The following is a 22,497-nucleotide window of genomic DNA, read 5'->3' on the forward strand; positions in this document are numbered from 1 at the left end:
CTGTTAAGTTGAGGCCTGAAGCAGATTAGATGAACAACACCTCACACTCCATTTTTTTATTCTTCAGACAGCATCAACATTAATCTCACTAACTTCTGGTGACCAGTCCCCTCCGTTTCCTCCTATTGTGCGAAATCAGGTTTGCGGGTTTTGTGAGTGTGGACAGAAAACACACTCGCTGAAGCTAATGAGTTATTTACTGGACAAGGCAAACACTAAACATTCAGCAAACCCTTCAAGTTGCATCTATTTACATATACTTATCAAAAAGTGCATGTATGGGCCCTCTCGCACTGCAGCACACTTCCACTGTTCTCGCAGCATGATCACGGCGTAGTCCATCGGTGACTCAGGCAGCAAGAGACTGGGTGCTTTCAGTATGGTAGATTTATACTCTACCAGCACTGTGGCACTAAACAGCAGCCAGCAAAAGCACTACAATGCTCTTTAAACAGGCCAATCCCTAGATAGCATGAAAGAGTGGCTTTCAGTGTATGGGTAGGATCGACAGCACCACCTCCATCTTTCCTTTCCTTTACTCTTCTGGCCCCTTCACCCCTCTTTCCCCACATGCCCCTCATGACATTGTACCCCACCTCCTTCCCCTTATTCCACATCCTCCCCTATATTCCTCCTTCTTCCACCCATCATCTTCCAGCTTCTCAAATCGTTCCCACTTCCAACCTTCACCTGGATTCACCTATCACCCAGCATCCCTTGTTCCACTCTCTCACACCTTTCTATACATCTTCTCTCTTTCCTTTCAGTCCTAACAGATGCTCTCAATCTGAAACATGGACTGCTTTCCCCTCAAAGTTGCTACTTGACACACTAAGTTCCTCTAGCATGTTGCCTGTGTTGCTTAAAAAAAGATGTTGGGATATTAATGTGCAAAACTGAACAGATGGATTTGAGGGTGCTGGATTTTCTGAGGTCGACTACAATTAGCAAGGAACTACAATGTGAGTAAATATGTGTTATATGAACCAGAAGTCCACGAGAAAATTTCCATCCTTCCATCTGTAAACATGTAAGTTTCTAGCAATTCCAGGCAGCTTAAGTTATTTATATTTGTCATCTCCCATGCTGCTGCAAAATATTACTTTTCATGCCATTTACACACTATCCATAACTCGAACTTAATTCCTTTGAATCTGTCAGGTTAAATCAAAAAATTTCTTTATCAAAGTATATATGTATTTAGTGATACAGCACGACCCTTCGGTAGTCTTTGGACTGTGGGAAAAATGGGAAAACCCAGAGGAGACCCACGATTCCACAGGAAGGGTGTACAAAACTCCCTTTAGAGGGCACCGGGATTTAACTCCGAACTCCAAAGCACACCCACGTTTTGTCAAGTCTTTGATACTTATACCTTTTTGTACATTTTCTTGTATTTCTTTCTTTTTTGTAAATGCCTGTAAGAAAATGAACCCCGAGGTAGTATATGGTGACATTTAAGTATTTTGATAATAGTAGTAGTGCAATCACTCGAGTTGAGCATGATGTTCTAATAAATTTACTTTGAACATCCAATCGGTTTAGAGTTGAGGTGAGTGTGAAGTTATCCATTCTGGTTCAGGAGCCTGAATTCAATTACTGTTATTGAACCTGGAGGTGGGGGACCTAATGCTCCCGCACATCCTGCCCTCGTGAGAAGAAAACATAGCCTGGATGGTGGAGGTCTTTCGAGGCTGCTTTCTTGTGGCACCACTCTTAGTAAATGTGCTCAGTGATGGGGAGGGGTTCGCCTGTGATTATGAGGTTAATCATTCAGCCGTGGTTTGGCATTAACCAGAACTGCAGACCTCCTGTGCGGACTTTATAACGGTATAAAGCAATCGACAGCAATAAATAGAGGCAATTCCACAGAATCTGCCCCACAGACTAACTCCATGTAAGTTGAGCCCCATCTCGGAAGCCAGCACCGCTCAGGTCTCACACCGAACGCCTGGTAAGCCTTTGTTGTCTACAATGAAGGAACCTAAAGGTCCATTTTAGAGAATGCGTATTTACACTCAGTGAGGAAACGCAGATCACTTTCTCCGAGCCGAAAGATGCTGAGTCACGTACCACGTGATTCGGCGACGCACGAACGGAGCCCCGCGATGCCGCACCGACTGTAACGCTCAGAAAGCGGGCGGGGAAATGTCAGGACGGTCGCGCCCCCACCGATATTTACATACCAAAGCAAGCGGGGATTACGTAGTGGTCAGGGCGCCATTCAGCCATTGATAGTTCCAGAGCGTGCTAACCAAGCGGGTGGCAAATCAGTGGCGAGTAAAGGAGATCATGTGTGCAGGGGGCGGTGCGAGAGTCCGCGGCAGGTGTACGCGTCGCGCGAACGGGCGCTCACACACTCGGCTTGTTGGCTGCTGATTGGAGTCTGCAGTGAGCCTGCGCAGTTGGGCTACGTCCCCCTCCTCGTGTGTGCGCCGTTGGTCGACCACCGAGCGTCCGTTGACTGGGCTGAGTCGCTCTCGGGTCGCTGAGGGTTTCCTCCTCTCAGCTGCGCCTTTAAACCCTCGGTGACCGGTTCCGAGACATCGGGAACAAGAACTGTACCCTGCGTGAAATAACGGTGATTGACGCTCCTTCTCTTCGAATGTGCGTTACCGGCGGCGTGTAGCTTCCACGGCACGAATACGCGTTGCCGGTAGCGTATACCCCCCCCCCCCATGAAAGCGCGAATACTGGATGCGTAGTCCTGGCAACGTCGCCCCCTTCCGAACGCACGTTACCGGCGGCGGGTACGCCGAATGCGCGTTACCGCCGGAGGGTGATACCTGGACACCTTTGTAATTTGTACTTTACTTCTTTCTTCCCCCACCGTGTCCGTAGCCGGTGAGTATGGGTTTACTAGTGGAGGGATCGCCACTGAACTGGGAAGAGACCAAAAAGTACGCGGATCACGTCCGCAAACACGGCATCATCCAGTTCCTCAACATCTACCACAAGGTGAAGGACCGACAGAAGGACGTGCTGAAATGGGGCGATGAGGTGAGTGTCAGTCTTGCTTCTGAGGGCTGGGGAAACAGTTGGACAGGAACGGCAACACTGCTCTTCTCATCTCAAAGTAGCTCCTATCGTTCGCTTTCCCAACACCAGCAAGCAACGTGAACCAAAAGGGCATGATGTAAAATAACATCCACGTAATGCTGGAGGAACTCAGGTCAGGCAGCATCTACGGAAATTAATAAACATTCGACCTTTTGGGCCAAGACCATTCAGCAGGACTGGAAAAGAAATGGGGACCAGACCTAATCATGCCTAGATGCTATTTGACCTGCTGAGTTATTTTTGGATTTCCGATATGTGCAGAATTTCTTGTGTTTTTGATGTTAACTAACACCACTCAAACCCGATCTAAAGCTTAGAACATCTCTGCTACCTGGAGCATTCACACGTGTTTCGTGATTTTATTATTCTTTCGTTTTGTGTTTTTTTTGTGGCTTTGGCGTTAGCTCCACCTTCCCTCAGCTGTGTGCAGCATCGGACGATGTGTGATTTCCTGTCCCCTACGTTTTTAGGTCTTATCCAGTTGGGAGATGTAATGGTCTAGTGAAATGAATTCCAGATGTGCAGTCAGGGCAATGTGACACTTCACATCTGGTATGCAGCCATTTTAGACAAATATTTACACTCCTTTGTTTTCATTCTGACTAATCCTGTAGATTTCTCATAACTGAAGATTGATAGTAGTTGGTCCAAGTAACTATTATAACTTTTGTCAACATCAGAATGGGAGAGGAATTGGATGTGAAGCTGAAAGTGATACTACAAGGTAGGTAAGAGATTCTGCAGATACTGGAAATCTCTCTGTTACTAGTCTAAAGGGTAGTTCTCCTTCATTTATTGTCCCTGAAAATGACTGACAGGACAAAAGAAAACATCTAAATTTTATGTCTTTGATTTGATGTGTAATCCGGCCTTTGAAATGTTATTGCTGTATGTGCAGGTTTTAGCTGTGCTGTTTGGGTGCTCTGTCCGATGCTGCACAGTATGGAGAACATTGCATGACCAAAAATGCTTGCTAAATGAAGTAAAAAAAAAAACCACAAACTATTTGGCAGGTCAAGCAGTATCTGTTTGGGGAGGGAAGAGATGTAACATTTCAAATGTGAGGCTCTTTGTCAAATCTGTTGGGACGTTTCCAGAATTGTTTTTATTTCAATTTCCCAGAATTAGTTCATTCGTTCATTCATTCGTGTATTTCTCATTCAGGGTTTGAGCTTTGTGTAGATGGTTTCTTTGCATTGCTATCATCTGTCAATTTCTGAAGCTTGTCATGTCTTGCTTGCTTTGTTGTCTTAGCTTATTAATCGTTAGCTGCTTGTGTGTAAGCTGTTTATGAGCCTCAGTGCAGTATTGTGTGTTTAAAAAAAAGTGCAAAGGTGACAGCAGAATTGTGCACAGCAAGATTTAACAGCTAATTTTGTAGTGTTGGTTGAGGTGACATCCTCAGCTGATGTTTTATATTCAGTACGTATAAAATTACTGTATAGTCAGCCCTCCTTATTCGCGAATTCAACCAACCGCGAATCGTGAAAACCCAGAAGTGCTCTTCCAGCACTTGTTGTTCGAGCATGTACAGACTTTTTTTCTTGTCATTATTCCCTAAACAATGCAGTATAACAACTATTTTACATAGCATTTACATTGTATTAAGTATTATAAGTAATTTAGAGATGATTTAAAGTATATGGGAGGATGAGCGTGGGTTATTGTGGATCGGGATCAAAAAAAATCGGAAGTTCTATTCCGAAAAATCGGAATCGGAAGTAAGTTGGAACGGGTACATCCGGTATTATTTAGCGTCAGTTAGTCAAACGTTTGCATTCATATATAGTATATATTTTAACTTTCTATGCATATAAAACACTTCAAGAACATATGTTTCAGTGCTGGGCTCGGGAAGTTCTCGAGTTCGACCTAGTGACATCATTATGGAGTGCGCTCTCCACCGTGCCGGGTTGATGTGGAGGATCAAAAACTCGAAACCCCAAAACCCAATAATTAAACCACTGCGTTGCTTAGTAATAATTGTAGCTTTCATCGGGGCACAGCCTTTCTCACTTTATCCTTTAAAATTGTTCCAATCGTTGACTGACGTAGCCTAACGCTTTTCCAATGATCGATGGCGTTTCACTTCTTTCCGATCGCTTTATTATTTCCACTTTATTTTCAATCATTATCGTGATTATTTTCGTGAACAGAAACACTGCAGATTCAGATCTTTGCCGCTGCGTCCTAATGTCCACCGCACAGACAGTTTAAATAAGGTCTTGGGTTCCACTAGGTCCTAAGGTCCACCGCATTGATACAGGTTGAATAAGGGACTTGAGCATCCGCGAATCTTGGTATCTGTGAGGGGTTCCGGAACTAATCCCTCGCAGATAAGGAGGGCCTACTGTACGTTGTTTGAGTTTGGAGTGGAGCACTTACAGTTATAGAAAACTTTGTTTGATACCACTCAAATCACACTGACTAATGGTTTGTATGGCTGCAAAGTTAGATTAATTGGTAAACCCAATAGTGGTTCTTATACATGATAGATTTGCAATACGTTGTGAACACATACAATTTAAATTAGGGATTATGTCCAGTGCTTAATGATTCTTTCATTATCCATTTTGGAAAATTTTATTTGGAAATGATTCTGGCCTTGTGTAACAAAATAACTGATATTTCTGCTCAAAGTAATTTGAAGTTATTTAATGTTCTGGAGCTTTATACTGTGTGCATAGAACAATTTTTTTAATTATCTAATTTCTCACTGAATAATTTTGCAACGGGTAGTATCAGTTTTCATGTAGGAAGTTTTACTGATGCAGAGTAGCTCTGGGGTTGTAAACTGTAACAAAACTTCCAACTTTCATCGTAGGGAGTAACTTGAATTTAACATAATGTGACAGCACTCCTGGGCTAATGTTATCTACATGCTTACCATAGCTAAAAGTCATTTATTTTGTCATTCTAGATTGTAGATGCAAGTTGAAGTACAATTGCAATGTGGAACAATAATCCAAATTCTGATGATGTGGAGAAAGTAAGGAAATAAACAATTTATGAAGTTTGCCTTGGTAAGTTAATTGGCCACTCTAAATTGCCCCTCATGGGTGACTGATAAAATCTGGGAGTAGTTGATGGAAATGGGGGTAAAAATAAATTGATCATCAAATATGTTTAATACTTCATAACTAGAAAGTTATGTTCAAGTTCATTGTCATGTGACTGTACATAACTGCAACCAAACGAAAGTGTTCCTCCAGACCATGGCGTACCCATATAGTACTGCTAGAAAGTTTGTGAACCCTGTAGAATTTTCTCTATTTCTGTATAAATATGACCTAAAATGTGATCAGATCTTCACATTGGTCCTAAAACTAGATAACAAAAGCCTATTTATAAAAGAAAGTTGGTCTATTTATTCAGGAAAATGATCCAACGCTGTATGAATTTGTTGGAAGAAGTACGTGAACCTTTGCTTTCAATAACTGTTGACCGCCTTGTACACCAGTAACTTCAACCAAACATTTCCAGTAACTGTTGATCAGTCCTGCAAATGAGCTAGGAGGAATTTTAGGCCATTCTTTGTTACAAAACTGCTTCACCTCTGGGATGTTGGTGGGCTTCCTTGCATGAACTGCTTGCTTCAGGTCCTCCACAACATTTCTGTAGGATTAAAGTCAGGACTTTGACGGTCATTCTGAAACACAAATTTTCTTCTTTTTAAGCTATTCTGTTATTGATTTACTCTTGTCTTTTGGATCATTGCCTTGTTACATTATCCAACTTGGGCTTCAGGTGGTGGACTGCTACCTTGACATTCTCCTGTAAAATGTTTCGATACTGTTATGATATGGCAACAATGAATGTAGAATATAGACAGGTTTTTATAAACAAAGAAACATCTATTTAAACTCAGCTCAACAAATGAAAAGTAAACAAACAACTAACTTAACCGGAAGTTAACTGCTATACGGCAACTCGAACAGTTCTTAAGCAATAAATGCAAAAGTCCAAGTGATTTACACAGTCAATTAGGAGAGACTTTCCTGAAGTAACAAATTCCTCGACGATGTGACGTTACTGCTGATCCCAGCTGAAATATGCCTTGCCCGAAAGATTTACAACGAAGGAAATTAAAACAGCTTAAAAGAACTGACCTTCTCCTTGATGAATAATGCTGCGCCCAGCCCTTTCTGCTCTCACAATGCAGGGGCTATCTCGAATGCAGGTTACTACCTTCTGAACAAGGATTAAATAAGGTCGATCCTGTATCACCGCCGATGACACCAACTTTACTCGATCCTTCGGGTTTTCCGTACTTCGATAAATTCTTCACTCTCTGACTGGACTAAAACTGGCAGCGTTGTGCGAGACTGCAATAACCTTTGAGACTTAAGGCAGAAAGTAAAACTCTACTTTAAAACAAAACTGCGTCATGAGACGAATGCGCAGCATAACGGAGCCACTGACGAATTAAACAATGAACTGACCTGCGTCACAGCAAGGCTTTCCAGTTTTATACCTGTTGAAACAGGCCATCACATGACCTCTCACTGGTAGGAAAATTACATCATGTGATCTCACTGGCAGGAAATTACATCACCCCACCATCATAAGACCAATACCAATGCTCACCAGGTACTCAATTACATCATGGTCATAAGACAGTCACAAGATACCCATGGGGTTTATAACAATTGTAACGGGGTTTTTTTTCTTTTTCTTTGTTACTGTGTATGTAATCAAAATGGCGTCTTTGTTTTGTTAAACGTAGGAATGCTGGCGCCTGTGTTAATAGTAGGAATGCTAGCGTCTTTGTTATGATAAGTGCTGGAAGCTTGTTTGGGACTGTAAACTGATTGTTGGCGGGGATTTTGGGGAGTCGGCGCGATGGAGTGAGAGAGAGAGGACGGGGTGCTGGAAGCTGGGCGACGGTACGGACCCCGAGTGGGGGTCCCCGGCCCAAGGTTTTCGGTGATGAGAGGAGACGGAGACAGAGGAGTGTGGAGCGACTGGTCGACCACCGTGGGGGTCCCAGGAGGCGGGTCGAGGAAGTCGGAGGGGATCGAATGGTGGCCAGAAGACTTCAGTAATTGAGCTCCAACGGTTGTGCACGAAGTGGTTTGGACTTTGATAAGTTTGGCGCCTTTTCTTTTTTTTTTCTCTTATTCATATATACTGTATCGTTAGTAATCACTTAGTTATAGTAATCTTTATAAATTGTACTCATTTAATCGCATAAGGTGTACTGTCTGTTTGTTGGGCGAGGCGGGGACATCACACAGCATCCACACCAGCTGATTACCCAGTTTGGCGGGGCTGAAGGCTGCTCCCCCTAGACTAGAACGAGTTTGAGCGATGCCTGAGGCGACCTAGGGGTTACATTGTGGGGTGCTGGTCCGGGATTGATTTCTGTGGAAGCTGTGTGATCGCCCTCTTTGAATTGTGTCTGCAGCGAAGAGCTGGTGTGCCTTTGTGGGTGTGCGATTGCCGGTTATCTCTGCATGTGTGTTGGGTGGGGTGGCTGCTGTTGGTAGCCCGGAGGGCGTTGTTCGAGTTCCGACTAGCGCTGACGAAAAGGTGGTGGTACCATGGGCTGTCCACGCTGTTAAGAGTGCGAGGAAGGTCTGGTTGGAATGTTTCAGCAGAGGTGGGCTCCGCCCGGCTGTTGGAATAATGTCCAGCCCTAAAGGGACGGAGACGTGGGCGGAGCAGACCTCTCAGTTGTTGGGTGAGTGGCAGTGCTTGGCTGAGGGAAAGCGACAGGGATTGGTTGAAAGTTTGAGTAGGCGGGCTGGTAGCGTTGTTAGAACTGTCGGGCGCAATTATCTCGAAGTGACAGCTGCCAGTTCTGGGAAAGTGTGGGAAAATGCGTGTGGTTCGACTGGAAGTCAAATGCCGCAGCTGGGGGGCTTATCATATCCGTGGCAGGAGATTGGTGGGAAGTTTTTAGGGTATCCCTTTTGGTTAGGAGGGCAGATAAATTGCTTGCGGAGACGGGGATTTGTCGAGGGGATCAGTTGTTCCGTTGATCCGAGAGGTGTCGGGAAACTTAGAGGAGGCCCAGTGGGGAAACGGCTTGGGGTCTCTGGGGGAGCACGTTCCCAGCAATGTACCAAGGAACTCCCGCAAGGAACAGACCCTATTCCTGAAGGCTTAGAGGGACCACGCACTCAGGTGTTGTTACGGATGGATAGAGGTCAAGTTAAAGCCATCCTCGGCACCGGGGCACCGGTTAAGTTGCTGTACAGTTTGTTTTATAACCGCTTTTGGAAGCCTTTACCCTTGATGACATTGACGGCACTGGAGATTTGGGGTACCAGTGCCGGTGATTATAAAGACGACGGTTGTTGGTCAGTGAAAATGGAGTTCTTAGAGGCAAATGTGGAGGTGACTGAGGTTCGTGAATCGTTAATGCTGATGTGTCCGGACACTGTTGAGACGGGCAGCGTTTCGGTTATGGAGAGAACCAATATCCTGTTGGTGCGCTTGGGGGCCTGCCCGGAGGAGGCGGGTGAGAGCTGTTTGGAGGCATTATCGATGCACCCAGAGTTTCGAGCTGCTTGTGCGGACGTGTGTAGCAGTATTGGGCCGATACCGAATTCAAACAAGAGCCGTTGGTGGTATGGCCTGGAGGAGTATCTGAGGGCGAGACCCTCTTAGTGGACGCTGCGAAATACCACCAGGGAGGGGAGTTGACTGCTGAAGACACCTCGGTGAGGCAGAGGTTGCGGCGACTGGCCCCTACAGCGTGGCAGACGTAGGCAGCGTGTGTGTGGATTATATTGGGCCGTAGAGGCGATGGCCTATCTGAGTGGTGCGAAGAGGTTTAAGGTGCTGGATCTGAGGAGTGGATGTTGCCAGATCCCGATGAGCGAGGCCGCCAAGGAGAAGACGGCGGTTAAAAGTTTCCTAGGAGTCTTTCTGGTCCGAAAAGATACCACAGGGTATCTCCGGAGCCCTTGCAACCTTCCTGCAGGGCATGTGGAAGACCATGGGGTGTGGAGGCGTTTGGAATTTTGACGTATGTGGATGATCTCCTGGTATTTGGATTTGCCTCAGGAGAATATGAAGTGAGGTCGTTGCTGGAGCGGCGGAGAACTACAGAGTTACAGTGTTTTCTGGACACGTGCCAGGGCTGGCGAAGGTCGCAGCTCGTGAGTGTCTGTCTCTACGGAATCAAGTTTGAAATGAAGACTGAGAGACCGGAGAGAGTGATCTGGAACCATTTGAAAGACGTACAAATTGGAGAGAACGAAGAAAGTTGTTTGACTGAGGGCCACAGCAAACTGAGAGCCTGGAGAAGGGAGCTTGCGGAGGTGAAGAAATTGCGGACAAATCTTGGAAGGGGGAAGCGGTAGCTTGAAGGGAACCTGAAGATGACCATCGACAGTTCAAATGAAGTACAACACCTGAAGGTTGATCTGGAAGAAGTCATGAGGAGGAAAAAAAGAAGCTGGAGAGAAGTGCAGTGAATACTGAACTGGAGGGTGACCAATCTTTAACTGCTGCTTTTCAGGTCGGGGTGGAAGAAGCTGTTGGAGTAACTGCATTCCAGATTGAGATGGCCGGGATGCGGGAGTCAGAACTGCTGAGCCAGGGGCCAGAGAAGATGATAATCTCAATTGCAGGAGGCTGAAGAGACTGCAGGAGCAGTGCAGGTCACGTGTTTCCGTTTGGAGAAGATCAAACGGCAGCTACCGATCAAAGAAATGAGGAAGAATACGGATTCAAAGGCTGATGTGCTGGATGTGTGGTACATGCTGCCTTTTGCTGACTTTCCCTCGATTGAGGAAGAGACCTTTGGCCCTTCTTCCACTGAGTCAGGTGTAGTGGGGAGGGTTAGCTGTGTGCAGTGTGGGGCATGAGTGAGAGGTTGAAAGAGGAGTTGGTAGTGGACCCAAGGTATCCTAGCCTAAGGGTTTAGGTGAGGGGGGTACGGAGGTCTCAGAAGGGTTAGGGAATGCCCAGATAGTTGGCCTATATAGCGCCTAAGGAACAGGGCGTGAGGTTTACTGTGTGGGGAGGAGATGTCACTGCTTGTGCTTGGGTTATGGTGTGTTGGCAGGAAAGGTGACGAGTTATCTAATAGTCATGAGGACATGACTTTTATTTGGTGGGGGGAGAGTGTAACGGGGTTTTTTTTCTTTTTCTTTGTTACTGTGTATGTAATCAAAATGGCGTCTTTGTTTTGTTAAACGTAGGAATGCTGGCGCCTGTGTTAATAGTAGGAATGCTAGCGTCTTTGTTATGATAAGTGCTGGAAGCTTGTTTGGGACTGTAAACTGATTGTTGGCGGGGATTTTGGGGAGTCGGCGCGATGGAGTGAGAGAGAGAGGACGGGGTGCTGGAAGCTGGGCGACGGTACGGACCCCGAGCGGGGGTCCCCGGCCCAAGGTTTTTGGTGATGAGAGGAGACGGAGACAGAGGAGTGTGGAGCGACTGGTCGACCACCGTGGGGGTCCCAGGAGGCGGGTCGAGGAAGTCGGAGGGGATCGAATGGTGGCCAGAAGACTTCAGTAATTGAGCTCCAACGGTTGTGCACGAAGTGGTTTGGACTTTGATAAGTTTGGCGCCTTTTTTTTTCTCTTATTCATATATACTGTATCGTTAGTAATCGCTTAGTTATAGTAATCTTTATAAATTGTACTCATTTAATCGCATAAGGTGTACTGTCTGTTTGTTGGGCGAGGCGGGGACATCACACAGCATCCACACCAGCTGATTACCCAGTTTGGCGGGGCCGAAGGCTGCTCCCCCTAGACTAGAACGAGTTTGAGCGATGCCTGAGGCGACCTAGGGGTTACACAATACAATTTTGAATTTATTGTCCCTTCAGTGATTGCAAGCTGTCCAGGCACTGAGGCAGCAAAGAAGCCCCAAAACATGATTCTCCTTCCACCATGTTTCACAGTTGGGATGAGGATTTGGTGTTGGTGTGCAGTGTCCTTCTTCCTCCAGACTTGGCAATGTGCCTTTCTGCCAAAAGGCTAAACTTTTGTTTTATCTGTCCACAGAACATTGTCGCAAAATATGTAGAATATCCAGGTGGTCTTTTACAAACTTGAGACATGCAGCAATGTTTTTTTTCCTTTGGAAAGCAGTGGTTTTCTCAGTGGTATCTTGCAATGAACACCATTCTTTATACATAGGTGAGACCCGACGCAGTCTGGGAAACCGCTTCGCTGAACACCTACACTCTGTCCGCCAGAGAAAACAGGATCTCCAAGTGGCCACACATTTTAATTCCATGTCCCATTCTGATATGTCTATCCATAGCCTCCTCTACTGTCAAGATGAAGCCACACTCAGGTTGAAGGAACAGCACCTTATATACCGGCTGGGTAGCCTCCAACCTGATGGCATGAACGTTGACTTCTCTAACTTCTGTTAATGCCCTTCCTCCCCTTACCCTATTCCTCATATATTTAGTTCCCCCCCCCTTTTCTCTATCTGCCCATCACTCTGCCTGTTCTCCATCTCCCTCTGGTGCTACCCTCCCCCTTTCTTTTTCTCCCTAGGCCTCCTTTCCCATGATCCTTTCCCTTCTCCAGCTCTGTATCCCTTTTGCCAATCACCTTTCTGGCTCTCAGCTTCACCCCACTCCCTCCGATCTTCTATCATTTCGCCTTTTCCCCTCCCCCTCCTACTTTCAAATCCCTTAGTATCTTTCCTTTCAGTTAGTCCTGATGAAGGGTCTCAGCCCGAAACGTCAACAGTGCTTCTCCCTATAGATGCTGCCTGGCCTGCTGCGTTCCACCAGCATTTTGTGTGTGTTGCTTGAATTTCCAGCATCTGCAGATTTCCTCGTGTTTAACATTCTTAGACTTCAGCGAGTTCTAGAGATTTCTGCAGGTCTTTGGCTGTTATCCTTGAATTTGTTTTCATATCCTTCAGTGTTGCACATTGTGCTCTTGGTGTGATCTTTGCAGGATGCCTCCTCCTAGGGAGAGCAGCAATGGTACTGAGTTTCCTCCGTTTGTAAACAATTTCTCTTACTGTGGACTGTTGAAAACTCAGTTCTTTAGAAATGCTTTTGTGGCCTTTTCTAGCTTCATACCTCTCTGTAATTCTTCTAAGGTCCTCGGAAAGTTGTTTTGATTGAGGCATGGTGCTCATAAGCTCTTCTTTCTTGAGAAGAGCAAGCTCTGTCAGCTGGCTTTTTTTTAATATAGGGCAAGGCACCTCTGCAAGCCACACCTCCAATCTCATTTCATTGATTAGAACACCTGACTCCAAATAGCTTTTGGCTTGACCCCCAAGTTTCACATTCTTTTTCCAACTAATACATGTAATGGATTATTTTTCTCAATAAATAAATGAAGACGTGAGATGTTTGTTATTTATTTAATTGGGTTCTCTTTATCTAGTTTTAGGACTTCTGTGAAGATGTGATCATATTTCAGATCATATTTATGCAGAAGTTTTCTAGCACCTCTGTAAAGTGTATATCACACACAGCAATGTGGGGCGTGTCTACATTTCAAAGAACAGTTCTTCTCAGGGAGGTGATGAGGGCAATAGAGACTGGGCATCAATTTAAATTGAATGCTTTGTGAGATCTATTAAATTGGAAAAAACGTTGGATTTAAGAAAGTGATTAATTGGTCATGAAATGCTTTGAAGTATCTTGAGGTGAAGCATGGAAACTGTAATTACATTGTTGTTAGTAAGGTGAATCTTTAACACGTGAGTGAGTTGTAGAATATTTACACTTGAGTGAACTGCTTGCTTTTTACAGACATGCAGAGAAAAGGAAGTAATTGAGTTTTGTTCACTAATTTTCCTCAGTTTTTCCTTCCAGCTCCTGTTTTCCTGTTTGGAGATTGGAAGGATGTACATACTGTTTTCATATGATTTCATTATAGAATTAAATGCCTATTTCCACTTCCTCTGTTACCTCATACTCATAAATAGAGGTCATTTGTATAAAGACTAGAAAGAGAAACATTACTCATTATTTTTGTTTGAAATAGATTAGGTAGCAATGGGCCTGCTGAAGGGTCTCTGCTTGAAACGTTGACTGTACTTTTTCCATAGATGCTGCCTGGTCTGCTGATTTCCTGCAGCATTTTGTGTGTGTTGCTTAGATTTCCAGCATCTGCTGTAGGTTTTCTCATGTTAGCAATATTCCACCAAATTGTTTGTCTTGATTAAATTCATTGTTTTCCTCTCATGTAAGATGTGAATATGGTTCAAATGGGAATGCAGTATTCAATCAGATACGAGTGAAATTGTAAAACCAGCACTGTTTCACACAAATCAGTGATCTCTGCTATTAATAACGATTAAGCATTAAGACAAATTTAATATGAACTTCAGCTTTGCAAATATAGTTTAGTGGAGCATTGCAGTAGAGAGTATTTGCATCCTGTTTGCTTAATTTGGTCTGTTTTCTGCATGCAAACCAAATTCCTTCAGTGAAATTACTTGCATCTTCAGAAGCTTGCTGTTAAATCTTTGCTCTCCTATGTATTACATTTCAGATTATACAATTATTCATGTTGAGTTTTAGCATTGTATATTACATCTGTCTCTCCTGGAAACCTTTGGCATGGCTTTCTTTGGTGCCATTTGACCATTTCTGCATCCATTACTTGACATGCACACAAAAGTTGAAATTTGTTTAAGCTGTCAACAGCACAAAAATCTTTAGCAGTGACCTGTCATTGGTTAATCTTTATTCTCATTGTTCTATGTAGTTCATATTACTTTGCTTTATTAATCTTAGTAAAATGGGATAATTTTACACTTGGGTAAAATTTCTTCTAATGTGTCTATTTCATTAATCCATTTCATTTCCAAATATAGTGTTATGCCAGTTGTATACTTAGTCAATTCCAAATTTATTATTTAGTGGATTCTGGTTAATTGGGACTAGTACATTTTTACCCATTTACGTGGCTACCCCAATCATGGAAATAGTTAAAGTTTTTTTTGAAAAAATAAACTATATTATCAAAGCGTTTTCGTGGCAAGATACAGAATAGACTGCCAGGACTTTTCTTCCGCACAGATACTGCTGCTGCCCAGATTGGGGCCCACCCAGCTGGATTCAAATAGAGGACCATCTGCCTCAAAGTCCAGTGCTGATGCCACTACACCACTGGCCAACCCAACAATACAACGACAGTATTATTATCAACAGAGGAATTCATGCAGTGCACATTGCCGTGTTGTTTTGATTGACTGTAATTGAACAGAATCAGCACAGACACTAGACTGCTTTTATACAATGCTTTTGACTATTGCATTCTCAAAATCTTCAGTTTCATTGTAACATTCAAGGTGATTGTTGATACCTTAATTCTTAATTCCTGATTTGTTGAAGTAGCAAAATTGTTTCATTTTCAGTCCTGGCATCTCCAAGCCTGAATGCTTTAAAGTGTAGGGGGAGCAAGAGAGAATTCCTCCAGCATTTTTTTGTGTGTTGCTCAGATTTTCTGCATCTGCAGATTTTCTCTTGTTTGTGTCTGAATTGTCCTACTGCTTGTTTCTCACCAACTATCAATGACAAAAATCACAGCTTTTTGAACTCAAATACGAACAACTGAAATTGTTCACTTTAAGCACCATGTACTGGCTCTCTGCCTCACAGTACTCATGATTGGTACTCTGAATAAGTCTCCTGTCCCAATTAAATGGTCTAATGTCCGAAATAAAGGCAATCCAGTCTATTTTCTTGATTTACTTTTTGTTCTTTCAGTTGTCCCAAATAAGCTGCTGCCCCAATTAACCAGATGAAACACACTAAATTATAGGATTATACAGAACAGCCCTTCAGCCAGTAGCATCTAGCTGATCAATATGACTGTCTTTCCTAATCCCACTTGCCTACATTAATTTAGGTTTCTTTTATGCCTTATACCTTCAAGTATCTCTCCAGAAGCTTCATAAATGTTGCTGGTCATCTTCAAACTTAACTAATCATATCACTTACATCCAAATCATTAGATCACTGGAAACAGCCTCCTATCTGAAAAACGGTCCTCCTTTGCCACCCATCACAAAGCTTATTTGTATCCTATTTGTTGGCTCCCCCTGTATCCCATGTGTTCTAACTTTCCAGAACAGCCCTGTGGCACCTTAAGAAAAGTCTCTGTATACCAAGCCTAATGCCTGCCCTCGTCAGTACACTTGGTCATCTCTTAAGGCTCAGTCAAATGCACAGAGCCACAAACTGAGGAAATGGGTAGAAGTAAAGGGCTGAAGAAGGAATCTGATATGAGAGAATAGTGGACTATGGGAGAAAGGGAAGAAAGTGGAGAACCAGAGGGAGAGGTATGCAAGTACTGCAGGTAGGGGAGAAAAGGGGCAAGAAGGCCATCAGAATGTGGAGGCCAGAGGAAACAGGAGTATATACTGAAGTTAGAGAAGGTGCCTATCATGTCATCAGGTTGGAGACTGCCCAGACTCCAATAGGAGTTTTTCATAGGAAAAACTCATAGGAGTTTCCCATAGGAAATTTTGCCCTTTTAACTGAAATGGTTAGCTCCACTAGGAGATCCAACCTAATCGCACGAACATCAATTTCTCTTCCCGGCAATTTTTCCCCTCTCTCCCTTACTCTTCTCTAGCCTCTGTTTTTTCACCTGCTCATCAGCTCTTTTGGAGCCCCTCATCGCTATTTCTTGCTTTCCTCTCCTATCAGATTCCTCCTGCTCCAGCCCTTTTGCCTGTTCCACCCATCACCTTCCAGCTTCATATTTCATCTTTTCTCCCCATCCACCTGGCTCCACCTATCATCTTCTAGCTTGTACTCCTTCCCCTGCCCTAATTTTTTGTGTTCTGGCACAGTCTCCTTCCTTTCCAGCCTTGATGAAGGGTCTCAGTTGGAAATGTCAACTGCTGATTCACTTTCATAGATGCTGTCTGAGCTGCTGAATTCGTCCAGCACTTTGTTGATATGGTTATAATAATTTTACATTATTTTGAAATTAATATATGTATTCAATATTTTCATTAAATGTGGATATAATTTGTTACCAGATCTGAAAAGCAAGATTCTGTTCTTAACTGCTCCAATTCTAGGATGTAAGGATAAATGCTAAATTCTTTTCACCGTAAAGCCCATCTTCTTAAAAGATTAAAAAAATTCTCTCCCTTGCCACCTCCATCCACATACCTCAAGCTTCATCAGATTCTTTGTTACAAACAGTCAGTCCAACTCTTTAGCTTCCTTTCTTTCTCACTATTTCTTTAACCCAAGTTTTTTAAAATGTAAAGACCAAATATACTGGGAAAACTTGGCAGGTCAGGTAGCTTCTATGGAAAGGAGTAAACAGTAGATGTTTTGGGTCAGAATCCTTCAGGACTGAAAATAAAGGGGACAGAAGCCAGAATAAGGTGGTGTAGGGAGAAGTACATTCTGGAAGGTGATGGGTGAGGCCAGGTATTTGGGTGTATCTGAATCTGAAAATCATGTATCTGAAAATTTTTTTTCAGGTCTAGCATGTCAGTAGAATTGAATTTAGGAGCTGAGGGTATTGTTGCAGCCATATAGGACACTGATCAGACCCCAGTTGGAGTACTGTGCTAGTTCTGGTTGCCTCGCTACAGGAAGGATGAGGAAGCCATAGAAAGGGTGCAGAGGAGATTTATAAGGATGTTGCCTGGATTGGAGAGCGTACCTTATGAAAACAGGTTGAGTGAACTCGACCTTTTCTCCTTGGAGTGACGGAGGATGAGAGGTGACCTGATAAACGTGTATAAGATGATGAGAGACATTGATCGTGTGGATAGACAGAGGCTTTTTCCCAGGGCTGAAATAGTTGCCACGAGATGATGTCAGGGGTAAGTTTTTTTTTACTCAGAGTGGTGAGTGCGTGGAATAGGCTGCCAGCAACGGTGGTGGAGACGGATACAGTAGGGTCTTTTAAGAGGCTTTTAAATAGGTACGTGGAGCTTAGTAAAATAGAGGGCTATAGGTAAGCCTAGTAATTTCTAAGGTAGGGACATGTTCAGCACAACTTTATGGGCCGAAGGGCCTGTATTGTGCTGTAGGTTTTCTATGTTTTTTGGATTTTCTGCAATTTTTCATCAAATATTTCTTCAAACTCAACTCTGTTTTCTCTCAAGATATTTTTGTTGGATTCACTGTTCATACAACTTTATTTCTGTTGACGGAATATTGTTAATGATTTCCTCCCTTTGTTAGACATGAAGCAATTGATATCCGTTGTTATAAATCCCAGGAGGGGAATAAAACACGTGCTGCTATCAACCTACTATTAAAGTAATCAACCTACCTCCTATCTCTCTTCTGAAGTTTGAGCTTGTTGAAGCTTTGTAAATCATTCTTATCTTGCCCAGAACAAATTGTTAGAATCTGCCAAATCAAGCTTCCGCCCCTGTGAAGTATCAAGGTTCTTAAACAAATTGCTGAAAGATTTTGTGCTGCAGTATTAAAGGAGTAAAAAATCTTTTTAAAAAATAATGTAAGCAATAAGTAGTATGGACATTTATCTTGTACCACAAGCCCTCTATTTATTTGGCTCACTGGCCTTTATAATTTAATGAGATTTTATTTTTGTGTCTGAACTGACAGTACTATACACAGCAATTATACAGTTCAAATTGCACAGAACTATTGATCCAGTAATTTGTTCAAAGCTATATTCTTATACAATGTACATATACATTCAGTGTACTTATACAAATTTATCTTGTGCTATACATTGCAGTTGGTCTACTGTACAGTTGAAACTAAATGTCTTACTTGGCTTTGAAGTAAAAGATCATGTTTTAGATTTTGAGCTTGACATCAGTGGGACAGGGTTGTTAATGTATACAGAAATGCTTTTGGCAATTGCCTACATAGCTCCCTTCTAATTCAAGGTGATCTGAATTGTTGACTTGAGATCAGCAGGCAGACCCACTGCTGCGGTCTGCAATCACTTCATTGGGATGTGGGGGTGATCTCATTGCTGGCTCAAGCATTCTCTGATATGTCCCTCCCTTTGATTTTACGGGTGAATGACATGGAAACTTGTTGTAAAACTCGAGTTATTTTTTTTTAATTTGGAACTAGGGATTGGCTTGTATTTATTCCCAACCCAAAAAGAAAGATAGAACAATGAAATCTTACTCAACAGTAGTCACAGACAGACTGCATGGAAACAAGGCCTTTAATCCACTAATTCTGACCATGAACCATCCGTGCGACCATAAGACATTGGAATTAGGCCATTCAGCCCATCAATTTGTTCCACCATTCCACCTTGGCTGATTTTTTTAAATCCCTCTCAACCCCATTCTCCTGCTTTTTTTTCATTATCTTTCATGTCCTGATTAAGCAACAACCTATCAACCTGCACTTTAAATATCCCCAATGATTTAGCCTCCACCTGTCTGTGTCAGTGAATTCCACAGAGTCACCACCCTCTGGCCAAAGAAATCCCTGCTCATCTCTAATCTCAATGTACATCCCTCTATCTGAGGCTGTGCCCGCTTGTCTGAGACTCTCACTATAGGAAATGTCCTCTCTGCATCCACTGTATCTGGGCTGTATCTATATTTAATAAGTTTCAATGTGATTCCCTTTCTACACTTGCGTGTGCGCACAGACACACTAATCTATAACAGGCCCAGAGCCATCAAATATTCCTCATATGTTAACCTTTTTCACCAATCATTTCTTAGATAAGGGACCCAAACTGCTGACAATGTTCCAAGTGTAGTCTGAACAGTGCCTCATAAAGCCTCAGCATTACATCCTTGCTCTTGTATTCTGGTCCTCTTGAAATGAATGCTACCATTGCATTTGCCTTCCTTTCCAGTGATTCACCCTGCAAATTAACCTTCATGGAATGAGCATATAGTGGACGGCTGCCAGCATGATGACTGGTAGCTCTTGAGAAATGAAGGCATTTTCCTATGAAGGCAGGTCTGCAGGCTTGGCAGTCTGACCCATTGACTTTGATACGAGTTGTTAAACTGAAACATCATGTTGTCTTGGTTTTGCAGCAGATAGAATTAACTGTGTTGGCTGGAGAAGTGGCTGGGGTATTGTGAACCAGCTCCTGGCTGTTGTAATTTAGAATGCGCCATATGGAGGCTGGTCCTTTATTCAGCACAACAAACAAACATATAGAGTGGGATATGGAGAAAGAATCTTGTTGAAATTCTACTCCTTTGCTGGTCATCTCTGAACAACCAATGAATTTGAATGCTCTCATTATTCCTCCTTTTGCGCTTTTTTTTATAACTTAGTAATTTCGTCTTTGCATAGTACCATTGCCCAAACAACAAAGAGCAGGTTACTAGGTCAAGTCTTGTTACTGATTTTGTTTTTGAAGTAAAAGCTTGTACTCTTAGCAGGTTAAAAAAAAATGAGGCAATTGAACACACTTGCTACAAGTGCAGTTTAGTCAGTATTTTGGGTGTAGAGAAATGGTTCAAAAAAAATAGATTCTGCAGTGAGTGTAGGAATACAAGGGGAGATTTGATAGAGGTACACAAAATTATGAGGGGTATAGAAAGGTTAAATGCAAGCAGGTTTTTTCCACTGAGGTTAAGTGAGATGAGAACTAGAGGTCATGGGTTAAGGATGAAAAGTGAAATATTTAAGGGAGAACTACTTCACTCAGAGGGTGGTAGGAATGTGGAACAAGCTGCCAATCCAAATAGTGGATACAGATTTGATTTCAACATTTACGAGAAATTTGGGTAGATACATGGAGGTCTGTGGTCTGGGTGCAGGACAATGGGACTAGGCTTCATTTCTCAAGAGCTGCCAGTCATCATGCTGGCGGCCGTCTACTATATGCTCATTCCATGAAGGTTAATTTTCAGGGTGAGTCACTGGAAACGTAGTTTTATGTCATTCTTGAGAATTGATTCTCTGTGGACACAACTGTTCCATTTGCTAAAGGTTCAGGAGGTTAATTATTAAGGTACAAACTCTGAAATTCTTCTTCTCCAGATGGACACAAAACCAAGAAAAAAAAGAATGGCAACACAATCATCAACTCCCAAAATCCAACCTCCCCGCACAGAAAAGCACATAGGAACAGGAACATCAACCCCAAACTCCTCCTCCCTTGCGTTTTTTAAAAAAAAACCCAAAAAAAAACAACGGGTGAAGAACACAGAATATAAAGAAAAGCTAATAAAATTGAAAAACAAAGTCTACGAGTTCAAAACCATATCCAAAACACACAACCTCGGTAACAACTTCTTCGCAGAGCAGCAGGCCACGTAGTCTCCCCTCTCCGGCAGCAAAGCAATCCCACCAGTGATCAAAAGGCAGGCAGGCAACACCGGTGCTCACCCTCCACATTCACCTCAATATTTCAATCTCCTCATTACTTTAATCAGCGAAATGAAGTCAAATATTGGCTCACACTTTGCTGCCTCTACCTCCCAGAATCCTCTCGGAGACTGCAAATCACTGGCTCCATCAGTTTCAGAAACACAAGATGTTTGATGCTTGATTTGATGTAACTAATTAAAGTAGCTTTGCATGTGGCCTATGCATTCTTGAATGTCTCCTGAACATGCCAATTCAGAAGTCTTAAGTGGCCTCCTGCTGTGAGCTTTTGATTACTGCTTGTAATTACATAGAAACAGCTTGAAGACTGGTTGTTCTTTGTATTACTGGCTGCTACCTACCCCTTAACTGTTTAAATCACCACTGTTTACTGCGGCAGTATTATAGCTCAAGGCATTAAGCTCAATTCCAGTGTCCTCTAAGAAAGTTTGTACTTTCTACATGTGTGCATGTAGATGTCCTCTCACAGTCCAAAAACCTACTGGGTAATTGGTCGTTGTAAATTGTCCTGTGATTTGGCTAGGGTTAAATAGGTGGGTTGCTGGGCAGTGCAATTCGAAGGGCTGGAATGGTCTGTTCCATTCTGTATCTCTAAATAAAATAAATTTACTTGGTATCCCTATTCCGGCATGTTCTTAAGTATTCACCCCCTTCAAGTCAGTGATTAGTAGATGCACCGTTGGCAGCAATTTCAACCTTGTGTCTGTGTGGATTGGTCTCTATCAGCTTTGCACATCTGGACAGTACAACTTTTCCTAATTCTACAAAACTGTTCAAGCTCTGTCGGATTGCATGGGGATTGTGAGTGAACAGCCCTTTTCAATTCCAACCACAAAGTTTCCTTAATCCTAGCCATAATTTACCCCTCTATTCTTTAATGCTAGCTTGTTTTCATTTTCCCATTTCAGACAAAAGGTACTTCAGTTTTAAACGTTGGCTGTTAGTGCTGCCTAACCTGTCCAGTGTTAACATTTCTAGTGTTTTTGGGTATTATTTGAGAGTTCCGGCACCTGCAGTTTTTGATCTTTCTAAACCAATTCAGTGCTTGTTAAAATTTCCATATGCCTCTTGCAAGAAAAACACTTTTAAAAGATTGAAATCACCAAGATCAAATTCTGCCAGATATTTTGAACAAGCTTCAAAAATCTTACTGAGCTTGTTCAAGATATCTGACAGAATTTGATCATGGCAATTTCAATCTTTTCAGAGCATTG

The 22,497-nt window shown here is 43.0% G+C and overlaps 1 protein-coding gene and 1 long non-coding RNA gene across 6 annotated transcripts in view; one reads left to right on the forward strand and one right to left on the reverse strand.

Annotated features, from left to right (window-relative positions):
* The window catches only part of LOC140733425 (uncharacterized), a 67,301-nt gene extending 65,015 nt beyond the window's left edge, over nt 1–2,286 (reverse strand). Inside the window, exon 1 of the long non-coding RNA XR_012100280.1 lies at nt 2,187–2,286. This is a non-coding gene — a long non-coding RNA (uncharacterized lncRNA). The remainder of the gene's footprint in view (nt 1–2,186) is intronic.
* The window catches only part of gclc (glutamate-cysteine ligase, catalytic subunit), an 84,156-nt gene continuing 63,472 nt past the window's right edge, over nt 1,814–22,497 (forward strand). Inside the window, exons 1-2 of one of the 5 annotated variants that reach the window (XM_073056730.1) lie at nt 1,814–1,954; nt 2,842–3,000. In XM_073056730.1, coding sequence (XP_072912831.1) covers nt 2,851–3,000 — 150 coding nt within the window. In that variant the 5' untranslated portion in view covers nt 1,814–1,954; nt 2,842–2,850. Of the gene's footprint in view, nt 1,955–2,305; nt 2,582–2,841; nt 3,001–3,674; nt 3,785–22,497 lie in introns of those variants that run through there. The other 4 variants (XR_012100279.1, XM_073056729.1, XM_073056731.1 and 1 more) reach the window with 4 other exon arrangements.

This window comes from Hemitrygon akajei, chromosome 9, assembly GCF_048418815.1.
Source record: "Hemitrygon akajei chromosome 9, sHemAka1.3, whole genome shotgun sequence".
Classification (NCBI taxonomy): domain Eukaryota; kingdom Metazoa; phylum Chordata; class Chondrichthyes; order Myliobatiformes; family Dasyatidae; genus Hemitrygon; species Hemitrygon akajei.